The sequence below is a fragment of the Papio anubis genome, chromosome 3 (genome assembly GCF_008728515.1).
Source record: "Papio anubis isolate 15944 chromosome 3, Panubis1.0, whole genome shotgun sequence".
Lineage (NCBI taxonomy): Eukaryota > Metazoa > Chordata > Mammalia > Primates > Cercopithecidae > Papio > Papio anubis.
Genome location: NC_044978.1, coordinates 25,255,551 through 25,279,066, shown reverse-complemented (window position 1 = coordinate 25,279,066; position 23,516 = coordinate 25,255,551). Strand labels below are relative to the sequence as shown.

General features: G+C 36.2%; 2 protein-coding genes and 1 pseudogene across 3 annotated transcripts in view; 1 reads left to right on the top strand and 2 right to left on the bottom strand.

Moving 5' to 3' along the window:
• MARCHF1 (membrane associated ring-CH-type finger 1) overlaps window positions 1-23,516 on the bottom strand; it is an 820,720-nt gene that overhangs the window by 631,577 nt on the left and 165,627 nt on the right. The gene's annotated exons all lie outside the window — the stretch shown is intronic.
• On the top strand, window positions 608-4,169 carry LOC101010220 (annotated as a pseudogene). The gene is made up of 2 exons (XR_004182584.1): window positions 608-655; window positions 2,086-4,169. The product of XR_004182584.1 is annotated as an endoplasmic reticulum chaperone BiP pseudogene (transcript).
• LOC101010583 (acidic leucine-rich nuclear phosphoprotein 32 family member A) lies at window positions 11,187-16,898 on the bottom strand. Its single transcript, XM_021938131.2, is given in 2 exon segments — window positions 11,187-11,592; window positions 11,595-16,898. Coding segments are annotated over 2 exon segments (939 nt in total). The 5' UTR covers window positions 12,289-16,898; the 3' UTR covers window positions 11,187-11,347.

The following is a 23,516-nucleotide window of genomic DNA, read 5'->3' as shown; positions in this document are numbered from 1 at the left end:
TTAATCATTACTTTGGTGTATGGCTCTCCTTTTTAAAAAACCTGTCATCCTCAAAGAATTGATATCATTTAGCCATGCTCTATGTGATTCTATTTTGTAAAAAATTGAGAACCAATACACTGCTCACTTCTAACTTCCTACTACTGACTTTTATTCAAGCAGCGATGCCCTCTATGAGCCAGTGCAATCTTTTTGGCTTCTATTTGGAAGGGTGTCTTTTGTGTTATCTGACCCTACTGTTCCATTCTTAAAAGCAGAAACGGTATGATCTGAGGTGAAGAGGAAAAGCTCTTCCACTCTTAGTTAAAAATTCAGATTTGCTCAGATCTGTCTTTCTTTACTTTCTTAGTGACAGAAGCTCACATGAATAAATGCCTCAGGGCAATGTTGCGCTATTTGAGAACTCTTTAAGTTTTGAGCTAAATTAAAGACCCCTGAAGAGTTCTTATTCTTATCTCCTACCATTTAATTAGCTAAATATTATCAGGTTCTTTATAATATAAGGGCTATTCTTAAGTATGCTACCTGTGGACAGAGCCTTGAAGGTGTGTGACTAAATCCCAGAACTAGAGAGGAATGTATCCAAAGGCTCTAGGCTAGAGCAAGGATGTCTAAGGTGTCGAAAGTAGTTTCCATGTTTGTGAATCAATTATTTGTAAGTATTATTATTATTAACAACAATATGACTTGAGATGGTATCAATTGCCTTCAACTATGGCTGAAGCAATCTTTTTTTTTTTTTTTTTTTTGCATGAAATGCACATAATCTTCTGATCTTGCTCAACCCTCAAAGCCATTTATGGGCACTGGGTACACTTGTGTGTTGGGGAGATAGTCTCTAAGGATTTGATATTTCTGCCCATCCTCTAAGTAAAAAACTTTGACAGCTTTGTTCATGGAAATCTACAAAGCTGCTGTGGGGGCTGGGAGCAGATTTGCTTATGCACCAGGGTCATAAAACTAGGTCTCCCTCCTCTCCTGGAGATGTTTCAGGGTGATAGAGAAAGTGTTTCCCTCTGGATCAGAGGGCAGATTGGTTTCCCGACCAATAAAATATGAATAATGTCTCTCTCTAAAGTGGAGGATGAGCAGGTTTGCTTGAAGTCCCCTTATAAGTCGGGATTTCGAAGACTCCTCAGTTGTGGCACAGACCCACCATGTGTATAGTGTCTACCCAGGCTTCCTCCACATCGCCCCCATGGGACCCGGGAGGATGGGGATTTGATGTGAACTTGAAGCTCATGCTGTCTGCTGTGCTGTGAGTAATAAACAGCTACATCATTCGGGTGTGTTGTCTCCTCACTGGCTCAACCAATGGAAGCTTGGCAAGGACCACCTGCACCTGCAATATTTGCTGCTGCTTAGGATCAGCTTGAGCACTTGACAACACGGACCCCAGTTGTAGGTAAATGAAGAGAAATCAATACAATGTTTTTAGTAATAAAAATAAAGTATAGCCTTTAAAAGTGACTAGTCACAATTGTTTCATGCAATGATAGGAATTATATTATTTATAACTATTTTCACCAACATAGGTCTATTCAGCCTTGATGGCAGATAGCTTGTTTTGTATGTTATTTTCCCCATCTTTTTTGACTCTTTATATCTCAATTTAGAAAATCTAGTAAACCTATAAATTGTTGTAAATGGCAATTATTTCTAACACTGTGAAGCCCTTCGGAATACTCAGATTGAACATGGGCTCAGAAATTCTGAGTGTTTTCTTATAATTTTCCATTAAGGGCCATTTCTAGCACTCGTTCAAATGCCAAGTCAGTGAGCAGGGCACAGTTAAAACTTGAAAGCTGAGGGCAACACAGAGAATCCAAGTCTGACTTTTGACTGCCTACAGTCCCAGGAAATTATTTCTCTCTGCTTTTGCCACATTTGGTTGTGGTTTTTACACACGATCAAGTACATATACAAAAATACTTTCTCAACCCTGGCCAAGATAGCACAGACAGAAGACCGATTGGGGTGTTTCGCAAATGTGAGAGGTGGGTAACCACACTGCACTCCTGTGCTGCGGCCCGTGGCTGCATTGCCTGCAACGCCCTGCCTGCTGCTGCCTAACTGGTTGGCAAGACGAAGCTCTCCCTGGTGGCCGCGTTGCTGCTGCTGCTTGGTGCGGCACGTTTGAGGAGAAGGAAAAGAAGGGGGACGTGGGCACGTTGGTCTGCGTCAATCTGGGGACCACCTAGTCCTGCGTCTGCGCGTGGAGATCATCGCCAACAATCAGAGCAACCGCAACACGCCGTCCTATGTGGCCTTCACTCTTGAAGGGGAGCATCTGATCGGCGATGCCGCCAAGAACCAGCTCACCTCCAACCCCGAGAACACGGTCTTTGACGCCAAGCGGCTCATCGGCCGCACCTGGAACGACCTGTCTGTGCAGCAGGACATCAAGTTCTTGCCGTTCAAGGTAGTTGAAAAGAAAACTAAACCGTACATTTGAGTTGATATTGGAGGTGGGCAAACAAAGACATTTGCTCCTGAAGAAATTTCTGCCATGGTTCTCACTAAAATGAAATGAACCACTGAGGCTTATTTGAGAAAGAAGGTTACCCATGCAGTTGTTACCATACCAGCCTATTTCAATGATGCCCAATGCCAAGCAACTAAAGACATTGGAACTATTGCTGAGCTAAACATTATGAGGATCATCAATGAGCCTATGGCAGCTGCTATTGCTTATGGCCTGGATAAGAGGGAGGGGGAGAAGGCATCCTGGTGTTCCACCTGGGTAGCAGAACCTTCAATGTGTCTCTTCTCACCATTGATAATAGCGTCTTCAAAGTCATGGCCACTAATGGAGATACTCATCTGGGTGGAGAAGACTTTGACCAGTGTGTCATGGAACACTTCATCAAGCTGTACACAAACAACACTGGCAAAGATGTCAGGAAAGACAACAGAGCTGTGCAGAAACTCCAGAGAGAGGTAGAAAAGGCCGGACAGGCCCTGTCTTCTCAACATCAAGCAAGAATTGAAATTGACTCCTTCTGTGAAGGAGAAGACTTTTCTGAGACCCTGACTCCAGCCAAATTTGAAGAGCTCAACATGGATCTGTTCCAATCTACTATGAAGCCCATCCAGAAAGTGTTGGAATATTCTGATTTGAAGAAGTCTGATGTTGATGAACTCGTTCTTCTTGGTGGCTCTACTTGAATTCCCAAGATTCAGCAACTGGTTAAAGAGTTCTTCAATAGCAAGGAACCATCCAGTGGCATAAACCCAGATGAAGCTGCAGTGCATTGTGCTGCTGTCCAGGCTGGTGTGCTCGCTGGTGATCAAGATACAGGTAACATGGTGCTGCTTGATGTATGTCCCCTTACACTTGGTATTGAAACTGTGGGAGGTGTCATGACCAAACTGATTCCAAGGAACACAGTGGTGTCTACCAAGAAGTCTCAGATCTTTTCTACAGTTTCTGATAATCAACCATTACAATCAATGTCTGTGAAGGTGAATGACCCCTGATAAAAGACAATCATCTTCTGGGTACGTTTGATCTGACTGGAATTCCTCCTGCTCCTCATGGGGTCCCACAGATTGAAGTTACCTTTGAGATAGATGTGAATGGTATTCTTTGAGTCACAGCGGAAGACAAGGGTATAGGGAACAAAAATAAGATCACAATTACCAATGACCAGAATCCCCTGACACCTGAAGAAATCAAAAGGATGGTTAATGATGCTGAGAAGTTTGCTGAGGAAGACAAAAAGTTTAAGGAGTGCATTGATACTAGAAATGAGTTGGAAAGCTATGCCTATTCTGTAAAGAATCAGATTGAAGAGATAGAAAAGCTGGGAGGTAAACCTTCCTCTGAAGATAAGGAGACCATGGAAAAAGCTGTAGAAGAAAAGACTGAATGGCTGGAAAGCCATCAAGCTGCTGACATTGAAGGCTTCAAAGCTAAGAAGAAGGATCTGGAAGAAATTATTCAGCCAATTATCAGCAAACTCTATGGAAGTGCAGGCCCTCCCCCAGTAGCAAAGAGGATACAGCAGAAAAAGATGAGTTGTAGACACAGATCTGCTAGTGCTGTAGTATTGTAAATACTGGACTCAGGAACTTTCCTTAGAAAAAAATTGAGAGAAGTTAAGTCTAAAATGTAATTGGAATCGTCACCTCAGAGTGGAGTCAAAAATGCTATAGCCCAAGTGGCTGTTTACGGCTTTTCTTTTTTTTTGTTTGTTTGTTTGGTTTTGTTTTTTTAAATTTATTTATTATTATTATACTTTAAGTTGTAGGGTACATGTGCATAACGTGCAGGTTTGTTACATATGTATACTTGTGCCATGTTGGTCTGCTGCACCCATCAATAAGTCATTACATCAGGTATAACTCCCAATGCAATCCTCCCCCCTCCCCCCTCCCCATGATAGGCCCTGGTGTGTGATGTTCCCCTTTACAAATGCACGACCCAGCCATCCCATTAATAATTATATACCCAAAGTTATAAATTATGCTGCTATAAAGACACTACGATATGTTTATTGCGGCACTATTCCTAATAACAAAGAACTTGGAATCAACCCAAATGTCCATCAGTGACAGATTGGATTAAGAAAATGTGGCACATATACACCATGGAATACTATGCAGCCATAAAAGGATGAGTTTGTGTCCTTTGTGAGGACATGGATACAGCCAAGAACTCATCATTCTTAGCAAAACTATCCACAGAACCAGAAACCAAACACACATGTTCTCCTCATAGGTGGGAACTGAACAATGAGATCACTTGTTTACGGCTTTTCATTAGCAGATGTCACATGCCTTTGGGTTGGGGGCAGAAGAATGGCCATCTTAAAAAGCGGGTAAAAAACCTAGATTATGGCATGTGTTCACCTCAAAATTTTCTATTTAACGATTGGGCCATGTGCATCCGGTGTAGGAAGTTTCTTCTGCCCTAAGTGACACCAATAAATTTTAGTTATTTACACTGGTCTAAAAATACTTTCTCAAAGGAAAAATTTTTAGAAAGAGTATCCGAGAATGTCCAACTTTTGACTGTTGAGTTTAATCTTCATATGAAATCCTGTTATATTTGCATGATAGGAAGTTTTTCTCCTTCAGCCTTGAGGCAATAGTTTCAGACTTTTTAGGACAGAGGACACATTACCGAGCTAGCCACTTGGGCATGTCCCTTGAAATCATGGTACTCCTTTTTGTGTTTTTAGTATCAAGAAGCAATTGTTTTTATTGTTGTTTCTTTGTTGTTATTGTTGTTTGTTTGTTTCATTTCAAACACTCAGGAAATTGTCATTCCCTAAATGGTCAGCTGACCTCAGGATAGATAAACAGAACTCTGTAAATCTCTTTGCATACTGAAAAGAATGGCATTGTCTGATAGTGATTGGATCATAATCATAATTTTCATCATTTTCTTCAATATGCAATGTAAACAATACTCAGACTATGGATTGAAAGTCAATGCAAAGTCCTTTTAATTAAAGTAAATTTGTTCTTTCTTAATCCTCATATAGCTGAAGTTGAATCACCATTGCATACCTCCCTCATGCTGTGTTTGCACAAATGCAAAGAGCAAATTCATACTCTGCACATTAATACAGCTATAAAATAAAGTATCTGTTAGAATATATATTAGAAAGTAATTACTTTTACAGAATATGTCATTAATTTAGTGTGTCATCACGCATTGTTATTTAACAAAGAAATGTTGCAAATAACTCATTTTGTTTTCTCTCTGGGTATAATATTTGTAATTATCTCTGCAATTATTTCTACAAAATTTTTGGAAATAGTATTATTTATTCTTCTTTTTGCTTTGAGAAATGCAATTTTGAATGATGACCCTAAGTTGTGTGCCTTCTCCACAGACAATTGTAGAGTTAATCAAGTTTGTACAGGGAAATGTAATTTTGCACTTATTCTGAAAAATCACAATTTGGAAGTTTTATAAGTAATATGTTAAAAACTAGAGGCAAATGGATTTTTGGAATCCAATATAGTCTAGTTTTCTGAGAGTCATATTTCTTATTTGCCCCATTTTTAAATGGATTTCTTTGAAATCTCTACAATAACACTTGCTGACAGATACATATTCACATCCTATATTTTTACTCAAATTCTATTCATGATAAATATTTACTATATCCTGTGTTGTTACATTGTGTTTCTATTCTTATCATTGTAATTATGACTCAGGAATTGCTTTTAGGTAATTAGTTTATTTGGAGAAACTAGTAATAGAACACAACCAATGGTAAAATATGACAACTAAAAATTTGATAAGCCTACATAAACCAATGACAAGAAAAATCTCAAGAACAATTATACCTCTAAAGTAAATATTAGGGAGAAAACTGACATTGCAGTACATTCCTAACAAGTAAGAGCATAGTCATTACTAAAAACAGAACAGAATTTCTGTAAAGATTATCTTAATTTGTAAATTGCTACGTATAGGATTATATTTATTCATATTTTACTCTAAAAGTTCATAATGTCTGTAACCAGGAATTTGTGGACTATATTTTAAAACAATATTCTTTTAAATTCATACATCTTTGGTTTATTTTTACCTTAGGATTTACTGTTTACTTATATAAGTTTAGGAGAATTTAGCTTTTAAAACCACAAACTGAATGATTAATTATGTTCAGCTTCAAAGTAAATATTACGATGCAAAGTCTTCCATCATGAGCCCTCATTAGAGAGTCAATCATTCAGGTAGCCAATACTAGCAAAGTAAAAAGTTAGCTATCTTTGACTTTCTTGTTTCCATCATTCAACAAGTATTAACTGCGACTTTTTGGACAGTGTAGAATAAAGTGGGTTCTACTTGTCCAAATGTTTCAAGTGGAAAGTTACAAGTTATAATACTGGAAATTACAAGAAGGAATTAAAAACACTTCAGTCACTCTTGAAGCACCTGGGGCTACTTCTGCTGGATTCTTTCCCCCTAAACAAGATAATAAAACAATAAATCATAAAATTTGAAAGTATGAAACATTTATAAAATTTTTAGCGGTACATTCAAGTTAGGCATGCCAGAAAGTCCTCTTCCCCTTAAGAAATTACTCAGAACACTGTACTGGGAACTTGTAGCTGCTATGCCAATGACCTTTGTCTTCTACTAGGCACTTTTTGGAAGAACATTCCTTATGAAAAGTTCTAGGCACAATTTGAGTTTCTGAGACTAGTTAGAGGGAGGATACTGTTACCCACTGCAGTGCCTATGTGACTTATCTGTATCCCTACCTGGCTCTTGTTGCCAAATACCTACGCCTGTGTGACATAGCTAAATTCTTACTCAGCTCTAACTCTGCTTATTTTTAGGAGACAGGATGTCTGTGGTCAGAGGCTATCTCTTAGGCAGCTTATTTGACCTCTGAAGGACTCTAGCTTCATTATTATCCAATTTTCACACTAAATGACACTCCCACTGGTGCCATGACACTTGACAATCACTGTTAATCACCTCTTTTGGAAGATGCCAAAAAAGGTCAAAAAAGAGGGCTGGCCTTGATTTCAAGCAAATCTCTGTCCCCTTCCAAGAAAAAGCATGACTATTCTTCTGCTTGTTCTTAATGCCCCACACCTTCATTAAGGATACCCTATATCTGTAAATTCCCAGTTCTCAGGAGCCATGAAGTTGATTTGCGAGCTATGCTCCCACTTCTCCAATTCCGAAGCCATTGGACTAAAGCCTGCACTGCTGAACTCTCACTTTTGGTTTTATGTATTGGCTTCATGACACAGAACATGAAAGAGCTTCTTCTGGAATAATGAGGATCTTCAGTAACAGTGACTCCTTCACTTGGATTTGTTCAATTGAGTAAGTGGAATACACTTCACATGTCAATGTGGCTGCTGGCTGCCCGGGCATTGACAATCCAGTGCATGTTCTATGAGGGCAGTTTCCTAGTCTGCTCATTATTTCATCTTCGGTGCTAGAATAATTATTATGACATAAGAAACATTTAAAAAATGAATGGGTAAATGAACAAATGCTGTCCAAAATCACCCTGCATCTGTCAACTAGAATGCTGCAAAGATCTATAAATTTCAGACCAGTAGTCCAATGTTTGTCACATAATTTCCAAAGACTCTTGTAGTAAACAAGGTGCCTCCATAAGAAGCAATTGGCTTTTGTTAACTTACCCTAAGAAGTTTCATTTCTGTGGTTAGAAGTTATTAGTAAGTGGCTTTAATGTTCTAGGGCTTTTAGCACATTCTAGTCTAAAACTCATTTTAAAGGTCTTGATGACTATGGTTCAAGATTAGCAAAAATGAGCTATCTCTCTCAAAAGTGGGTAATGTCGACCAGAATCATCACCACATAAGAATATCAGGAAACTGAGGTAGAGACACAATAAGGTATAATACTCCCACTGCATTATAGTGAATCATAAATTAAAATTTTGTCCTCATGACTACATTACACACAAGCTCCATTTCTTTTTCTGTGAAAAGAGAGAAAGGTAAGAAACATAATTTTAATTTTAATTGTGTGGATTTTTTTCTTTTAGCTTTTTCTGCCTATAGTGCCAACAAAGTATTAAACTTTAATGCCGCAGCAGTATTCTAATTTCTAAAATTACTTTAAGAAACAGATTAAGGGCACGGCAGGTGGGAAAGGCACGATGACTTCACTGGGAGCATAATGCGAGAACAATCATGATGGACGAACAAATCCAGCTAATGGAAAACATCCCATTTCACATTTCTTACCATCGTAATATAAAATAAAACATAATTAATTTTTTTTCAAAAAACTATTTTCATTTTAGTGTTTAATTACCTGGTGTCTGTCAAAATCTTGCAGTTAATTAACTTTTCACACTCACAGCCTGCATCTCTTAATTGTACGCTGTCATTTTACAATAAAATTTAGCAGGATAGCACTGACTAATATCAAAATGTTAAGGTCAAGTTCTATGATGCATTTAATGGGTTTTCAAAAGCGAGAAAAGCATGATGTTAACTATTTGATATAAAATAATAACATTCAAAAATTTAATATTTCAGAAATTCTAAAATTAATTGTGTTATGCTAACTTCTAACACATCATTATAGACACCTGAAAACTTCACTTAGTATGAAAAGTAAAATTATTATTATTTTTATTATACTTTAAGTTCTGGGGTACATGTACAGAAAGTGCAGGTTTGTTACATAGGTATACATGTGCCATGGAGGTTTGCTGCACCCATCAACCCATCATCTACATTAGGTATTTCTACTAATGCTAAGCTTCTCCTAGTCCCCTATCCCCCAACAGGCCCAAGTGTGTGATGTTCCCCTCCCTGTGTCCATGTGTTCTCATGTTTCAACTCCTACTTATGAGTGAGCACATGTGATGTGTTTGGTTTTCTGTCCTTGTGTTGGTCTGCTGAGAATGATGGTTTCCAGCATCATCCATGTCTTTTATTTTTATTTTATAGTCACTCATTAGCTCTAAGTTCTTTGAGGACATGATTTATTCTTTACCAAATCTTTGTATTCCCTCTAAAAGACCTAGAAATTTTTTTTTTCTTGTAACCAGCATTCATATGTTTACCAAATAAACAAAAGGAGAATATTTTTTCAAATGAAATTTCACATGTAAGATCTCAGAATTCTATGGTACTATAAAAAAGGATTAAAAAGAGAAAATTTATTTTTTACGTTAATGGGAAGTGTGATATTAGGATATTATAAATATTTTAAACAAAGCTATTGGGTAAAATATAATCAAACTAAGTAAGATATATACCTCAAATTCTCTAGAATCTTTTTATACCAACAATTTCTCAGACAAATGAAAACAGAAAGTTATTCTCACGTTGCGCATTAGAAGGGACCTGCACGTTGTGCACATGTACCCTAGAACATAAAGTATAACAATAAAAAACAATAATAATAAAATAAATTAAATAAATAAATAAAGAAGGCACCCTGGATTACTGTCTGTGCCCTCATTCTAGCTCTATGACTCCCTGGATTGTGCTTGGGACCTAGAATTGAAACCCTGATAGTCTCACTTTCATGATCTATAAAATAAGGGAATTTCTAACTAAAACAGACCAGGAAGATCATACAGACCAGCAATAAAGTTCTACAAAGGTAAGCCATTGACACTTCATATATGGTCCCTAGCTTGTTGGACACCTTAGAGTTTACTCTTCCTGGGTTTTGAATTAATCTAAAATTATAAATCATTTTTTGTCTTTACTGAAATTCTATATGCTTTTATTTTTATACATGGTATTAGTTAAGAAAGTTATTAGAACTAAAAAAGTGATACTAATAACTACTTTATCACTATAATGTATTGAGGTCTCCAAATCTATGCTAAAAACAAAGACCACAATTAATGCTAAAAATTCAACATAAATATACTTGAAATGCTGCAGTTTTCTAGCAATCATTATATTCATGAATGCCTTGACTGATAAAGGTATTATTGATGATAGCATTTAATCACTGCTCTTTATTAGTTTTTAATTATGTTACTATTAGTTTCATTCCGGTTATTTGAATTATCGCTGGTTGTATCTTTCAATGTACAATGATAGTTATTTGTCTCAATGCATTTTTACTCAGCTTTTAAATAAAAAATTTATAGATTCACAGTCTCTAAGGTACAATATATATTTTTCAAACTGTTTTACCAAAGTAACTACATTCATAATGTCCCGAGGTATGCTTTATTATTTATTTGCAATGATTTTGCATGATTTAAATAATTTGCAACATGCTATTAAAATAAAGTTCTGAGATATTTGAAGCTTATACATCATTGTTTAATATATAAAATCAAAGTATAAAGTGCATTATTATTTTTCCAAAAATTTGCTTTAGCAACAAATTATTTTCTTAGTAATAAATTTAAAAAACAGAATTTGCTTTAACAATACATTTACTGTAATCTGTTTTAAATTTTTAGCAACATTTTCGTTGTAAATATTTTCTTTCCCCTCTTTCTTTTAATCATGGAGCTTATTTTACTTGAACATAGTAGCAAGCATTAATAAGCGGATTGTAGTGTCTTTTCCTTGGACTGAAAGGACTATACTTAAGAGAATGTGTAAAAAAAAAAAAAAAAAAAAAAAGAGAGAGAATAATTAATAGAAATCATTCTACAAAGCTAGTATCCCAGTTAATATTTACAAATATTGTTATTTTTTTTGGCAGTAAAAACAGTATTTTAGTCCACCCCCTCCTGCCCTCCCTCTCCTCACAACCCCCAGTACACTTTTCCCCTCTTGTTCCCACAGCAACGTTACAATCAGAAAAAAATAAGTTTCAGGGCACAGGATTGGATGGGGGGGAGGGGATATGAGTAAAAACAGGCAAATCACAATAGGAATTTTTCAGAATAGGTTATTCTACTTAGTCATCATCTTCTCCCTCATCTTCAGGTTCTCGTTTTCGCTTCTGACCCCTTTCTTCTTCACCAAACTCTTCTTCATCTTCCTCGTCATCTCTCTCTCCATCGTTATAACCTTCTTCATCCTCCTCCTCCTCTCCACTCACGTCCTCCTCTTCACCTTCCTCCTCCTCATCCTTGTCCTCCTCATCTTCCACTACCTGAGCATCTTCATCATACTCCTCCTCATCCTCCTCCTCCTCCTCACATCCAGGCCTTCCACGTAGCCCTCAGCATCCGAGTCAGGGGCCTCCTTGTCGTCCCGGTCATAGTCGTGGAGATACGTGAGTTGTGAGAGGAGCTTGAACACGTTTTCTCGGGAATCGTTCAGGTTGGTTACCTCGCAATTGAAAAGGTCTAAGCTCTTGAGGTTTTCTAACTTTTTCAGTGGCTTTATTGTGCTGAGGTCTTTAATTTTGTTGCCACTTAAATTTAGATATGTGAGGTTTGGACACTTTTCTGCCAATACTTCCAGGCCCCCCGAGACTCTTAGTTCAAGCTTCTTAAGTTAGTTTAACTTTGGTAAGTTTGAGATTGAGGCGAGGCCTACGTTGATTGTACTTAAGAATTCCAGTTCTTCAAAGTCATTTGTGAGGCCTTCGAGTTTGCCTTCATTCGACCAACTGCTGTCCAGGACAAGTTATTTCACATCAGAGGGCGCCCTGTTGCGCAGCGCTAAATGAATCCTTCTGCCTATCTCCAATGTCTCGCGCTCTCTCTCTGCAGAGGCTCCTGCGCCGGCGGAATTCAATCCATAAACCCCGAACCCATGGTCACACGTTTTAGGGCTTTGAAGGCTCAACCAGCTCCGCTCGGTTCTCGAGCCCCAATACTTACAAATATTATAATAAAGGGATTGATAAGTAACTTGGGTCAAGCAGAACAATTTTTCAAGTATGTACATCTTCCTAGTAAGAAGGTAGGTGTGTGTGACTAAAGGAAATCTTATCTGATTCTCTGGTTGATAATTTGTGAATACACAAGGCACTCCTCTCTACACTACTAATTGTGAATCAGCCTTCACAAGTACCCATTTTTCTTTTTACTTTTAGAGACCTGACACAGGATATCTTTGAATCTATAGATTAGGTTTAAAGTAACCTGAGAATATGCATCACAGATAGTAAATAACACAGTGAACCATGAAAGACATATTTGGTGAGAGTTCCCCTCAAATGAAAGAATAAAATGCCAAAAAGAAAAAAATCCTGTAAAAAGCTGAATCTATCTTTTATTGGTATCATAATGAATTATTAATTTTCCACTTCTGACTCACAATGTGATCTTGGTTGTATCTGTTCTATCAGATTATAACTAAAACCAAAGTATCTAACTAGGTTCAGATATGGCAAATGGTAGAGGAATAAAATTTGAATGGCATGTATGTTTATTTAGAGAGGAATAATTTTCTACTTTCTGAGACATTTATATTTTTAGTGAGCAAGGAAAATAATATGTCTAGTGTTAATTAGTTCTTACACAAGGATCACGAGATGGTTTTCAGCAGGTACTAGTCCTATATCCTACATTGACTAAATATGGTATATTAAAAAATAATATTTCCCTAAAACAATCTTTTCACAGGCTATAGAATTTGTGGGAAAACACTCAGGAAGAAATGAAAATATAGCAGCTCTGCTGGAATTTGCAACTTATAGGGAAGAAAAACATGCAAAAAAATATGCTATTGTTTATGAGAATTACATAAGAAGAAGTTTCAGTATGGGAGCCAAGGAGCTTAGGGAGTTGACCTTGATTTGGAGATCAGGAAAGCCTGCCCAAGAAAACGTCGTTACATTTGGATAATTTGAAGGATGAACAGGCATTGTCTAAGCTAAGGAGATGGTGGAGGGAGAGTTCCAGTCAGAGGACGTAATCTACACCAAAACCCAAAAGTGAGAGAATGCAGTAGATATTATGAACTATAAAATGTTCCATATGACTGTATCTTAGAGTGTAAGGGGCAAAAGTGGTGTGAAATATGGTTGCAGAGGCAGGAAGAAGTTATGGAGTATATTGGTAAGGAAATAAAACACTTAAAGCAGAAGAGTGGTATAAAATAATTTGTATTTTTAAAAGACTAGAATGTGTAAAATGTTAATTTTCAAAAAAAAAATCCTCATCAGGCAGATTTTGTTATTATCCCCATTATAAATGTTAGAAAATCAAAGCTTAGGCTGTTTCAGAAACCTGTTCAAGGCATAGCTAGTACTCAAACCAGGATTTAAGTCAAATTTGACTTGATTAAAGTCCATGCTTTTCCATTACACCTCGCTGCTTTATAATTTGTTAGTTCTTTCCAATGTATCTACACAATGGTAGTCATAGTTCTAGATTAGTTCCTACTATTTGCTCATGCCATTTCATAAAACATAAAAGCATCCTTCAAGATACTGGAAACATGAATTTACTTCTCAAGTTATAGTAACTGTAGTGGAACAATATTTTGATGTAGTCAATGTAATGTTTATTTTTTTAGTTCCTTTTGACCTATATCCATCCACCATTAAACCAAAATGGTGAAACACATACAAATGTACACACACACACACAGATAGAGAGAGAGAGGGAGAGAGAGAGAATAAGAGAGTATATTGAGTTTCTGATTTTGGAGTTGTTCGCCCCCTCTCTCTCCTTGATACAGACAATAGTAATGAAAGCCCTGGATTTCAGTGCCTAGAATCAGACACCCACTGGGGTTTTATGGGATTTTTAGAGCTTTATTGTAAAAATCGCGTTTTAAACATTGGCAGACTCAAACAAACAGCTTATATTAACCACAGGGAAGGAAGGATGTATAATAATGGAGCAGTTTTATTGGACATTTAGGAAAGAGAAAGAAGGGGAGAGAGGGATGGGGAGAGGTCTGTGGCTGTGTGTGAGAGAGAGAAAGAGAGAGAGACAGAGAGAAGGAGAAACTTATTTTGCTAATTTGGCTCATTCTAGTGTGGAGGATTGGTAAATCAAAATATAATGGGGTTGCCTGGCAGCCTGGAGACTCAGCAAAGAGTTGCAGTGCAAGTCTAAAGGCTGTCTCTTGGTCTTGTTGGTTCTTACTCAATGGAAGTAGGAATAATCTTTTGTTCGATTCCATGGAAGACAGTCTTTTGTTCGATTGCAGTCTTGAACTGATTGAATGAAGCCCACCTACATTAAGGAGGTTAATCTGCTTTACTCAAAGTCCGGCTGTTTCAATGTTAATTTTACCACCCTACCCTGGGCCAAAAAACAAAACAAATACAACTTCATAGAAACATCCAGAATAATGTTTGACCAAATATGGGCACCATGACCCAGCCAAGTTGACACATAATATATCCATCACTGAAGGACTTTGAAAATAGTAGAGATTTGCCTGACTTTCAATCTGGAGTGTAGGGAAAACACCCTCACTTGAGAGTAGGCATCATTGTGAAGTAACCTCAAGAAGAAAATAAAAGAAACAAAAAAGCTGAGACTGAACTAAAAATGGGAAGTAACTGGGTTACAATTGTAAAGTGTGTTTTGTTCTACTATCATGTTTAAATACAGATCTACAGAAAAGTTAACTTCGATGATAAGGAATAAAAATATGTATTTACACAACTGATTTACATTTATAATTCTAAAACTGTGACTTCATTGTAGTGTTCTGGGCATCACTCTACTAGTACCCAGTCCCTCTATTAGAATTGTTTGGATGTGATTTCTTTTTTCCCTACTATATATGAGAAACAGGCTTGATTATGTTTACGTGTCTAAGCATGGTTGGTTGATAGATGCTAAATTGAAGTATGTGGCATGAAGTCTCATCAAACGTCAAAAATTCTCAGATTTAATATCATCTCATCAAACTAAAAAACAGCAAACTGATAGTTCACCATTTTGAACATGGTTAAAAGTAGAACAAATATTAGAAATTGACATATAAGAGCAGTCAAATCAAAAAAACTGTTTTTCACTTACAAAAATTGTTTTGGATGAGTAATGTTTTCCTTCAAATTTTAGACATGTACCTCCACAAAAGAATCCATTTTTTAAAAAAATCACGACTTTAGCTTTTGGTCTTTGAGACAGCCAGGCAAAGGGAGAATAATATGAGCTTTTTACATTGTGTAAGTCACATTTTACTGTAAGTACAGAACATATTTTGCCAGTGAAAAATGACATTAAATGTGTCATTCCTTGCTCAGTAGCAATGACCCAGTTACAGCTAACCATTTTGTGTTAAAAACTTTGTGCCTAATGAAATATGCAGGAAGCTTGTCTGATTCAGAAACCCTGGAATCCTGAAAATGCATACTATGACAGGCATCAGGAAGCTGGTAATGGTTGAGGCTGTGAAAAGAATGTCAAAGGTAATGCTGAAGGTGTCAAAAAACAATTCAGAGCCAAGTACTGAGAATTTTCTCTTCAGTGACACTTCCAGCCTTATTCAGTTTCATCAGAAGGTAATTTCTTCAAGGCCTTGTAAACTTAAATGGGAGCATTAAATATTTAATTTTACAATTACAACATGAAATTCTCTTGCCATTTCAGCATTTTCATGTCTCTGTACAATCAAGAAACCTAATTTCTTTTAGTATAAACAGTTAAATAAAATAGTATTCAATTATTTTTAAACTGAAATGATCCAAATGCAGTGAACATTTTCTTTGAGAAAATGTCTTAATTTTTATGTAGTGTTTTACTGTATCCATTCCTTTGATTTACTGACTTTAAATCTACTATTCTTATTTTAATTCTATATAAACACTTTATTCTTAATCCTATATAAAAGATTGATACCTAAGAATTAATTGCATTGTTAGTAATTGACAGAAAAGAAAACCATCTACGTATAATGATTACATTCTGCCACTAAGTAACGATGAGAGCTTGCTTATGTTTACTGAGCAGTCAATATGTCCTCAAACTGTGCAAAGGACTTTACTTGATTATTTACTGTTTATAAAACACAAAAGTATAGGCACTATTGACACTTGTATTTGAAAAGCTAAAATAAGGCTTTTGTAGGATAAGTTCCCCAGAGTCATATTGTGGAACCTGGGTTTGAACTCTGGAAACTCCAGTGCAAACTCGCTACTATAAACAGTTTTGCTGGGGAATAAACTGACAGGAAACAGGCATGTCCATAGTCTTCAACTGATTGCATAAGAAAAAGACAGATTTTAAAGTTTCCTATTTAATTTAAAATAATCAAAATTGTTCTAAATGAGTAATCAACATAGGTTCTATCCTATCTGCCGATTATCAATTTAGTGATAGTATGAAGATATAATTTTCGTTTGTTTTCTTTGAAATACTTGCTAGAAATTTGAAACATTTCTGTTATTTCTTTGCTCTTACTACCCAACGTTGAGCCACAGTTCTCTGCTTTAAAAAAAAAAAAAATCTCTCTAACTATTCTGGAATTTAATTTAACCTAGAGTACCATATCTCTACAACCATAAAAAATAGTGAAAAATAATCTGTAAGGTAGCCAAAGAAAGGAAAATCTAACTGAACTACACAATTTGATAAAATTTTTCAGAATGAAATACTTCACAGTAATATCTTCTGATCAGTATACAATTAAACTCAAACTTCATTGACAATGACCATTAATAATAGGCTCAGCTTTAATAATATGAAACAAAAACTACATTCAAAAAATACTTGAAACTGTAAATGACCCACTCTATTAATCTATTCTATTCTATTTGGTATTCTTAGATTTCTACTTCTAAAGACTAAAAGTAACATGACATCCCATCCTCCACTTATCTTTGTTAAAAAGTGAAAATGAAAAATAATAAATCTTATTTTGGCCAGGCGCAGTGGCTCACATTTGCAATCCCAGCACTTTGGGAGGCTGAGGCGGGCAGATCACTTGAGGTCAGGAGTTCGAGACCAGCCTGGCCAACATGGCAAAACTTGGTCTCCACTAAAAATACAAAAATTAGCCAGGCACGACAGCGGTTGCCTGTAATCTCAGCTACTCAGGAGGCTGAGGCAGGAGAATCACTGGAACCCAGGAGGCGGAGGTTGCAGTGAGCCAAGATCATGCCATTGTACTCCAGCCTGGGCAACAACAGTGAAACTCAGTCACAAACAAATAAATAAATAAATAAATTATATTTCATAATACACAAACCGAACTAAAGCTTTTTACTATTTTTTTTAATTGAATGGGCCAGAGTTGTTCCAGAAAACTTGTTCATTAAAACACAAATTAAAAGAAGCTTCAGTTTCTAAAATTTGAAAGTGCTTTGTTACATCAGACCTCAAACTAAGCATTAGAAATGTAAAAGAGGAAAAAAATTCTATCCATTGACTTACTGTAATACAGTCTCTACATTCACCTTTGTTTCAAGTATAAAAGGAAGAATATTTCATTTTCAAAGACTATAAACCTGACTTTGAATTGGGGCCTCATTCCTTTGACAATTCCTTATTACTAATGATTAGGCTAAACTTTTTTATACAAGTAACTCTAAGATATTCAAATATATATTGGGAATTAGTCACTATATACTTTTATTTAATAATTGTTCAAGCTAAATATAAATCAATAACAGGAAAAAACTCTGTAAACAGTAGAGAAAAGCCAAGTTTTGAATTATCATTAACAAGTATGATAATACCAAATAAAAATTGTATTAATTTGATCATAAAATTTACCATGAATACTAAATAAAAATGATGATATAATAGTAACAGGGGATATTGACTGAGAATTAACTAGGATGTAGGCCATGTTCTAAGCATTTATTGTATAAACTCTTTTAACAATAGAAAGTTATTTTCCTCATTGATTTTTTTTGCAAGTGAGGAAGGGGTAATAGAAGCCATTATTAAGAAGTGAAGAGTAGTAATATATACAAAGATAAGTCTTCATTATTTTGTGTTTTACAATGCATAAAAATATTATTTCCTGATATGTCTGTATAACATGATCTCCTGGTTACAGCCCTGTCAATTTGGAAATGTTTAATCTATTGTGGGCCAATAAATTCAATAGGTTTTTCAATTTTTATTTTAAGTTTATTTATTTATTCATTTGACAAGTATTTCTTGGAGGCCTACTATGTTACAGGCACTGGCAATGAATCCAGATGGGAAGAAAACAGGCAGTATTCAACCAGTTACCACAGCAATAAATTTATAAATACAAATTGTGATCGTTTCAATAAAGGTAAAGCATATTTTATTAAGAAAACATTAAAGAGAAACCAGTTTTGACTGAGTCAGAAATAGATAAAACCTCACTGAAGGTTGGGAGTCTACTGTGCTGGGGGGACTGAGGTGAGGCAGCCGCAGCCTAGAGCTAGCAGATGAAAGGGTGCCTGCCTCCCTGCTGGTGCTCACCACAGCAGCGGAGTCAAGGCACTTATAGGGGGAACGGGGGTCCCCTGCTGAAGACTGTGTGCAGTGTTGCACTGGAGTTGGTTTGGGACCAGGTATGGAAGTTAAATGATGAGAACACATGGTCACAGAGAGGAGAACAACACACACGGAGGCCTTTCGGAGAGTGGAGAGTGGGAGGAGGGAGAGGATCACGAAAAATAACTAATGGATACTAGGCTTAATAACCCTGTGATGAAATAATCTGTACAACAGATCCCCGTGGCACAAGTTCACCTATGTAACAAACCTGCACCTGTACCCCTGAACTTAAAATAAAAGTTGAAAAAACAAAACAAAACAAAAAACCTCACTGAATGAGGGATATTTAAGCAGAGCTTTGAGGATAGGAACTGCCAGGCAAAGGTTTCAGGGAGAAGTTTTCTAGGCAAGGGGGATTGTGTATGAATCCCTGATGTCAAAGAGCTCTGTATCTTCAAGGGATTAACTCATCAATGTTGCTGGAACAAAATAAAGGAAGCTTGAGAAGGGACTGGAGAGGCAGGAAAGGGCCCAGGCCTGCTAGGTCATATCAAGACTGTGGAAAGCAACTCAGGTACAATGGAAAGGTATTTGAAGGGTTTGATGGAAGAGAGTGACAGAATTTAAATTGCATCTAGAAAAGATCCTCTCTGCTGACACTCTGGGCTGGATTCTTTCTTCCTGCCTCCCCTACCTCCCTTATAAACTGGGAAGTATGAACTTTATGTAATGCACGGCCCTAAGCATCTAAAGTGAGTTTAACCCAACGCTGAGTATTTGTAGACAAACTGCAGAAGTTTGACATTTTCCTGAGTCTTCCCCGATGCTATCTAAAGTTATTTCCCAAAAAGAAGTAGTAACCTTTGCCTCCTTACTTGGATTTGTCTATAGAAGGAATAAGTGTCATTCCTCTCAACGTGGATAAATGATCAAGCAAGAGAGAAAAGAAGATTCTTTACAAGTAGTGTCAGACAAAGACAGGGCTATTTCAAGAGAAGAAAATGAGTGAGAGCTCTGGATATTGAAATGGGCATTTAAAAGCTGCATTGTGGGAAACTGGTTAAGCTCTGGGGTTCAAGAACAGCCTGGGCAACATGCTGAAATCCCATCTCTAAAAAAAAAAAAAAAAAAAAAAAATTAGGTGTGTGTGGTGGTGTGAGCCTGTAAGTCCCAGCTTGCTGGGAGGCTGAGGTGGAAGAATCACTTGACCCCAGGAGGTTCAGGTGGCAGTGAGCTGAGATTATACTACTCTAGCCGAGGCAACAGAGTGATACACTGTTTCTCTGTCTCTGTCTGTCTCTCTCTCACTTTCTCTCTCTCTCTCTCTATATATATATAATATATATACACACATATATATACATTTACATATGTAAAATGTTTATCTGTATAAAATAAAAGTTCCCTTGTATTCTAAACATTAATTGAAAAAGCCAGTGAAACTAGTTGTCATTGTTTTGCATTACATTAGTTAAAACAATGCTCTTGACAGATAAAGAGGAAAAAATCTCAGTGGCTTAACATATTAGTTTCTCTGCTCAATCAAGAACAAAATGTGATGCCTGATCAGAAGACTCTCCTCCAAACAGTAATTCAGGAATGATTTTCTTCCAATTTATAGGTCTACCACTTGGACAATGTATCTTCCAAGATCTCCATCCTCATCTATACTGTATCCAACTTTGGGAGGAGCATGAGTTTCATGCCAGGGAGGTTCTTATGGCCCAGGGCTGGAATCTTCTCATAGTGCACTGGCCAGAACTTAGTCATACTTAACTACAAGTCAATCTGGAGCACCCAACAAGAGGAGGAGATGGATTGATTAGAAGCTAGATAGTCTCTGAAACTATAGGGTGCCATATGACATATGTGTTCAAAAATCCTGCATTGCAAAGCAAATAACATGATAGCAGAGAGATCCAGATTTATGGAGAAAAAAGAATGGCCAAAAAGCAAAACAAAACAGGAAATATTTAATATTGTGCTTTTATACATTAAATAATGTTGTCCTCATTGTATAAAACAGTGTTACAAATTGCCTTTCCCTTACTTGAACCACCGGCTTTTCTCATAAAATCAGTCCTCTTCATTTAACATGCATTTGTATAATTGGAATATTTTACTAATAGGATAAAAATCTCTTAATTAATTTTACTAAGTGGCCTCTAGAAGAAAATTTAGATTTCATGGAAATTGTGTGTACTTTATAATTAATGATGAGAAAAAGCCCAACATTAAAGGAAGAAAAAAAAATTTTAATGCAGTGAAAAGGGGTAAATAATTAGGCCTTATTGGCTAATGAGTTATTTGAATAAACATCTTGGTTAGGCAGTTACATATAATTAAATGTTTTCTACCTTTTTAATGAAATTATTCTTATTGAACAGTACAAAAGAAAGTTCTGCTATATTATTCTAGTTTTCAGTTATAAATGAAAAAGCATTTAAACACAAACAAACATCACTCTGATTACAGTATGGAATATTAATTGGAAAGAGGCAAGAGTGTGAATAAACTGATTGATAAGAAAACTATGACATTTTCCTAGGTATGAGAGACTTTGGATCATTTATCAGCATCTGTGAAGATGAGAAAAAGCTGACGGCTTAAAGCTGAAGAACATTTTAGAGGTAAAATTGACACAGCTTCATGGCAGATTATATAGAGAAGATGCAGAAGAGAGAGATATCAAAGATAATTACTCAGTGTCTAGCATGAGCAACTCAAATGAAAATTCAATTAACCAAGAGAGGGAAAATCAGAAGATAAATAGATATGGAAGAAAGGTCAGGAGTTCAGTTTGAGGCATATTGAATTTGAGATACCTGTATGTTACCCAGCTGGGGAAGTCAAGAAGACTGTCGTAGATGCGGGCCAGAGCTCTGAGGATCTGAGTCATCTGGACGTATAAATATTGGCATTCCTTGGCATATAGATAGTGTTTCATGTTATGATATTATATGAATGAAGCTAAGAAATGAGTGGATAAGTTCAGTTAAGGATCTCAATATGTAGCAGTTATATTAAGAATTGGAGCCAACAAAGTTGACTGAGATGCAGTCAGAAAGGCAGGAGGAATCTGACTCCCATATTCATTTCTACATTATTGGCAATAGCCAAGACAAAGCAATCTAAGTGTCCATCAAAGGACAATGGATAAAGAAAATGTGGCATATATACACAATGGAAAACTAGTCTGCCTTTATAAGGAAAGAAATACTATCATTTATAACAACATGAATGAATCTGGAGGACATTATGCTAAGTGAAATAAGCCAGGTATAGAAAGACAATCACTGCAAGATCTCATTTATACGTGGAATCTAAAAAAAGTAAAATTCATAAAAACAGAGAGTAGAACAGTAGTTACCAGAGGCTAGGAACATAGGTAGTATGGGGAGAGGGGAGAGGTTGGTCAAAGGGTACAAAGTTCCTCTTAGACACGAGAGGTCAGTTTTAGTGATTTATCATGGAGAATGATGATCATAGTAATAATTCACTGTATATTTCAAAAGTTGCTAAAATATTAGATTTTAAACATTCTTACTCCCAAAATAATAAGTAGTTGAGGTGGTAGATATGTTAATAAGCTTGATTTAATCTTTGTGTGTGTGTGTGTGTGTGTGTGTGTATACCACATTGCAACCCATAACTGCATGCAATTATTATTTGTCAATAAAAATAACATGAAAAGAACATCAAATGTGGTTTGGCAAAAGTCAAAGACCCAGTTAAGAGACTGTTTTAAAAATAGGAAATAATGCTAGAAGTTCTTATGAGAAAAAGACAGAAAATTGTATCCATTCATTCAACAAATATTTATAGACTGTTTGGCAACACAAGGCATATCCTGGGTACTAAAACTGTAGGAGGAAACAAAAACTCTTTGCCCTCATGGTCTTATATTGGCCTTATAGAAACTTGACAATGGTTAAAGACCTTAGAAGAATCAGTGTGGGTAAAGTAGTAGGTATGGATACCATCTGGGAATGAGTTGAAGTGGAAAGAAGCAAGCAGAAATGACATGTTTAGACAACTATTTTGAGAGAGTTTGCATTGAAACATACAGGGATAGAGCAGTAGCCAGAGGGAGAAGTAAATTTAAATGAATATTTTTAAAATATGGAGGATGCTCCAACATGTTTGAATGCTTATAGGAAAGAATTATTGAAAAGGGAGAGATAAAGAAAACATTGTGAAAAGTCATGGAACAAAGTCCCTGAGAAGAAAGAATACTATTATGGGGTCATGTAGCATATTATTTCCTTTGAAAGAAACTAATAATTTACTCTCAAAGTGATAATGATGATGAAGATGATAATAATAAAAAGTGGAAGAGGAGGAGGAAGAAGAAAAGAAGAGGAGGAGGAGAAAGAGGAGAAGGAATAGAAACAACAACAAAAACAATAACAACTATTTAATACAACAACCATCAACATTCATCAAACATTTGCTCTGTCCTAAGCATTATGCAAAGCTCTTGGCACACATTTCTCTCATTTAATCGTCATGATAGCCATAAGAGATGACATTATTTTCCCCACTTTTCAAGAGAGAAAAATGAGGCACACCAAGTTATCTTGTTTATGCAATCATCCAGCCAGTAAGCGATGAGTCAGACTTTCAAGGTGCCAGTGTTTCTGTCTTCAGAGCTTAGGCTCTGAATTATTTAAAGACATTTTTCTATTTTGCTATCTTTCCATGGATGTTAACAGACTTAAAAATTTTTTAAGTATATTTTCTGTTTTTTCATGTGTTTGAGAATAGGAGAGAAAACAAAGACAC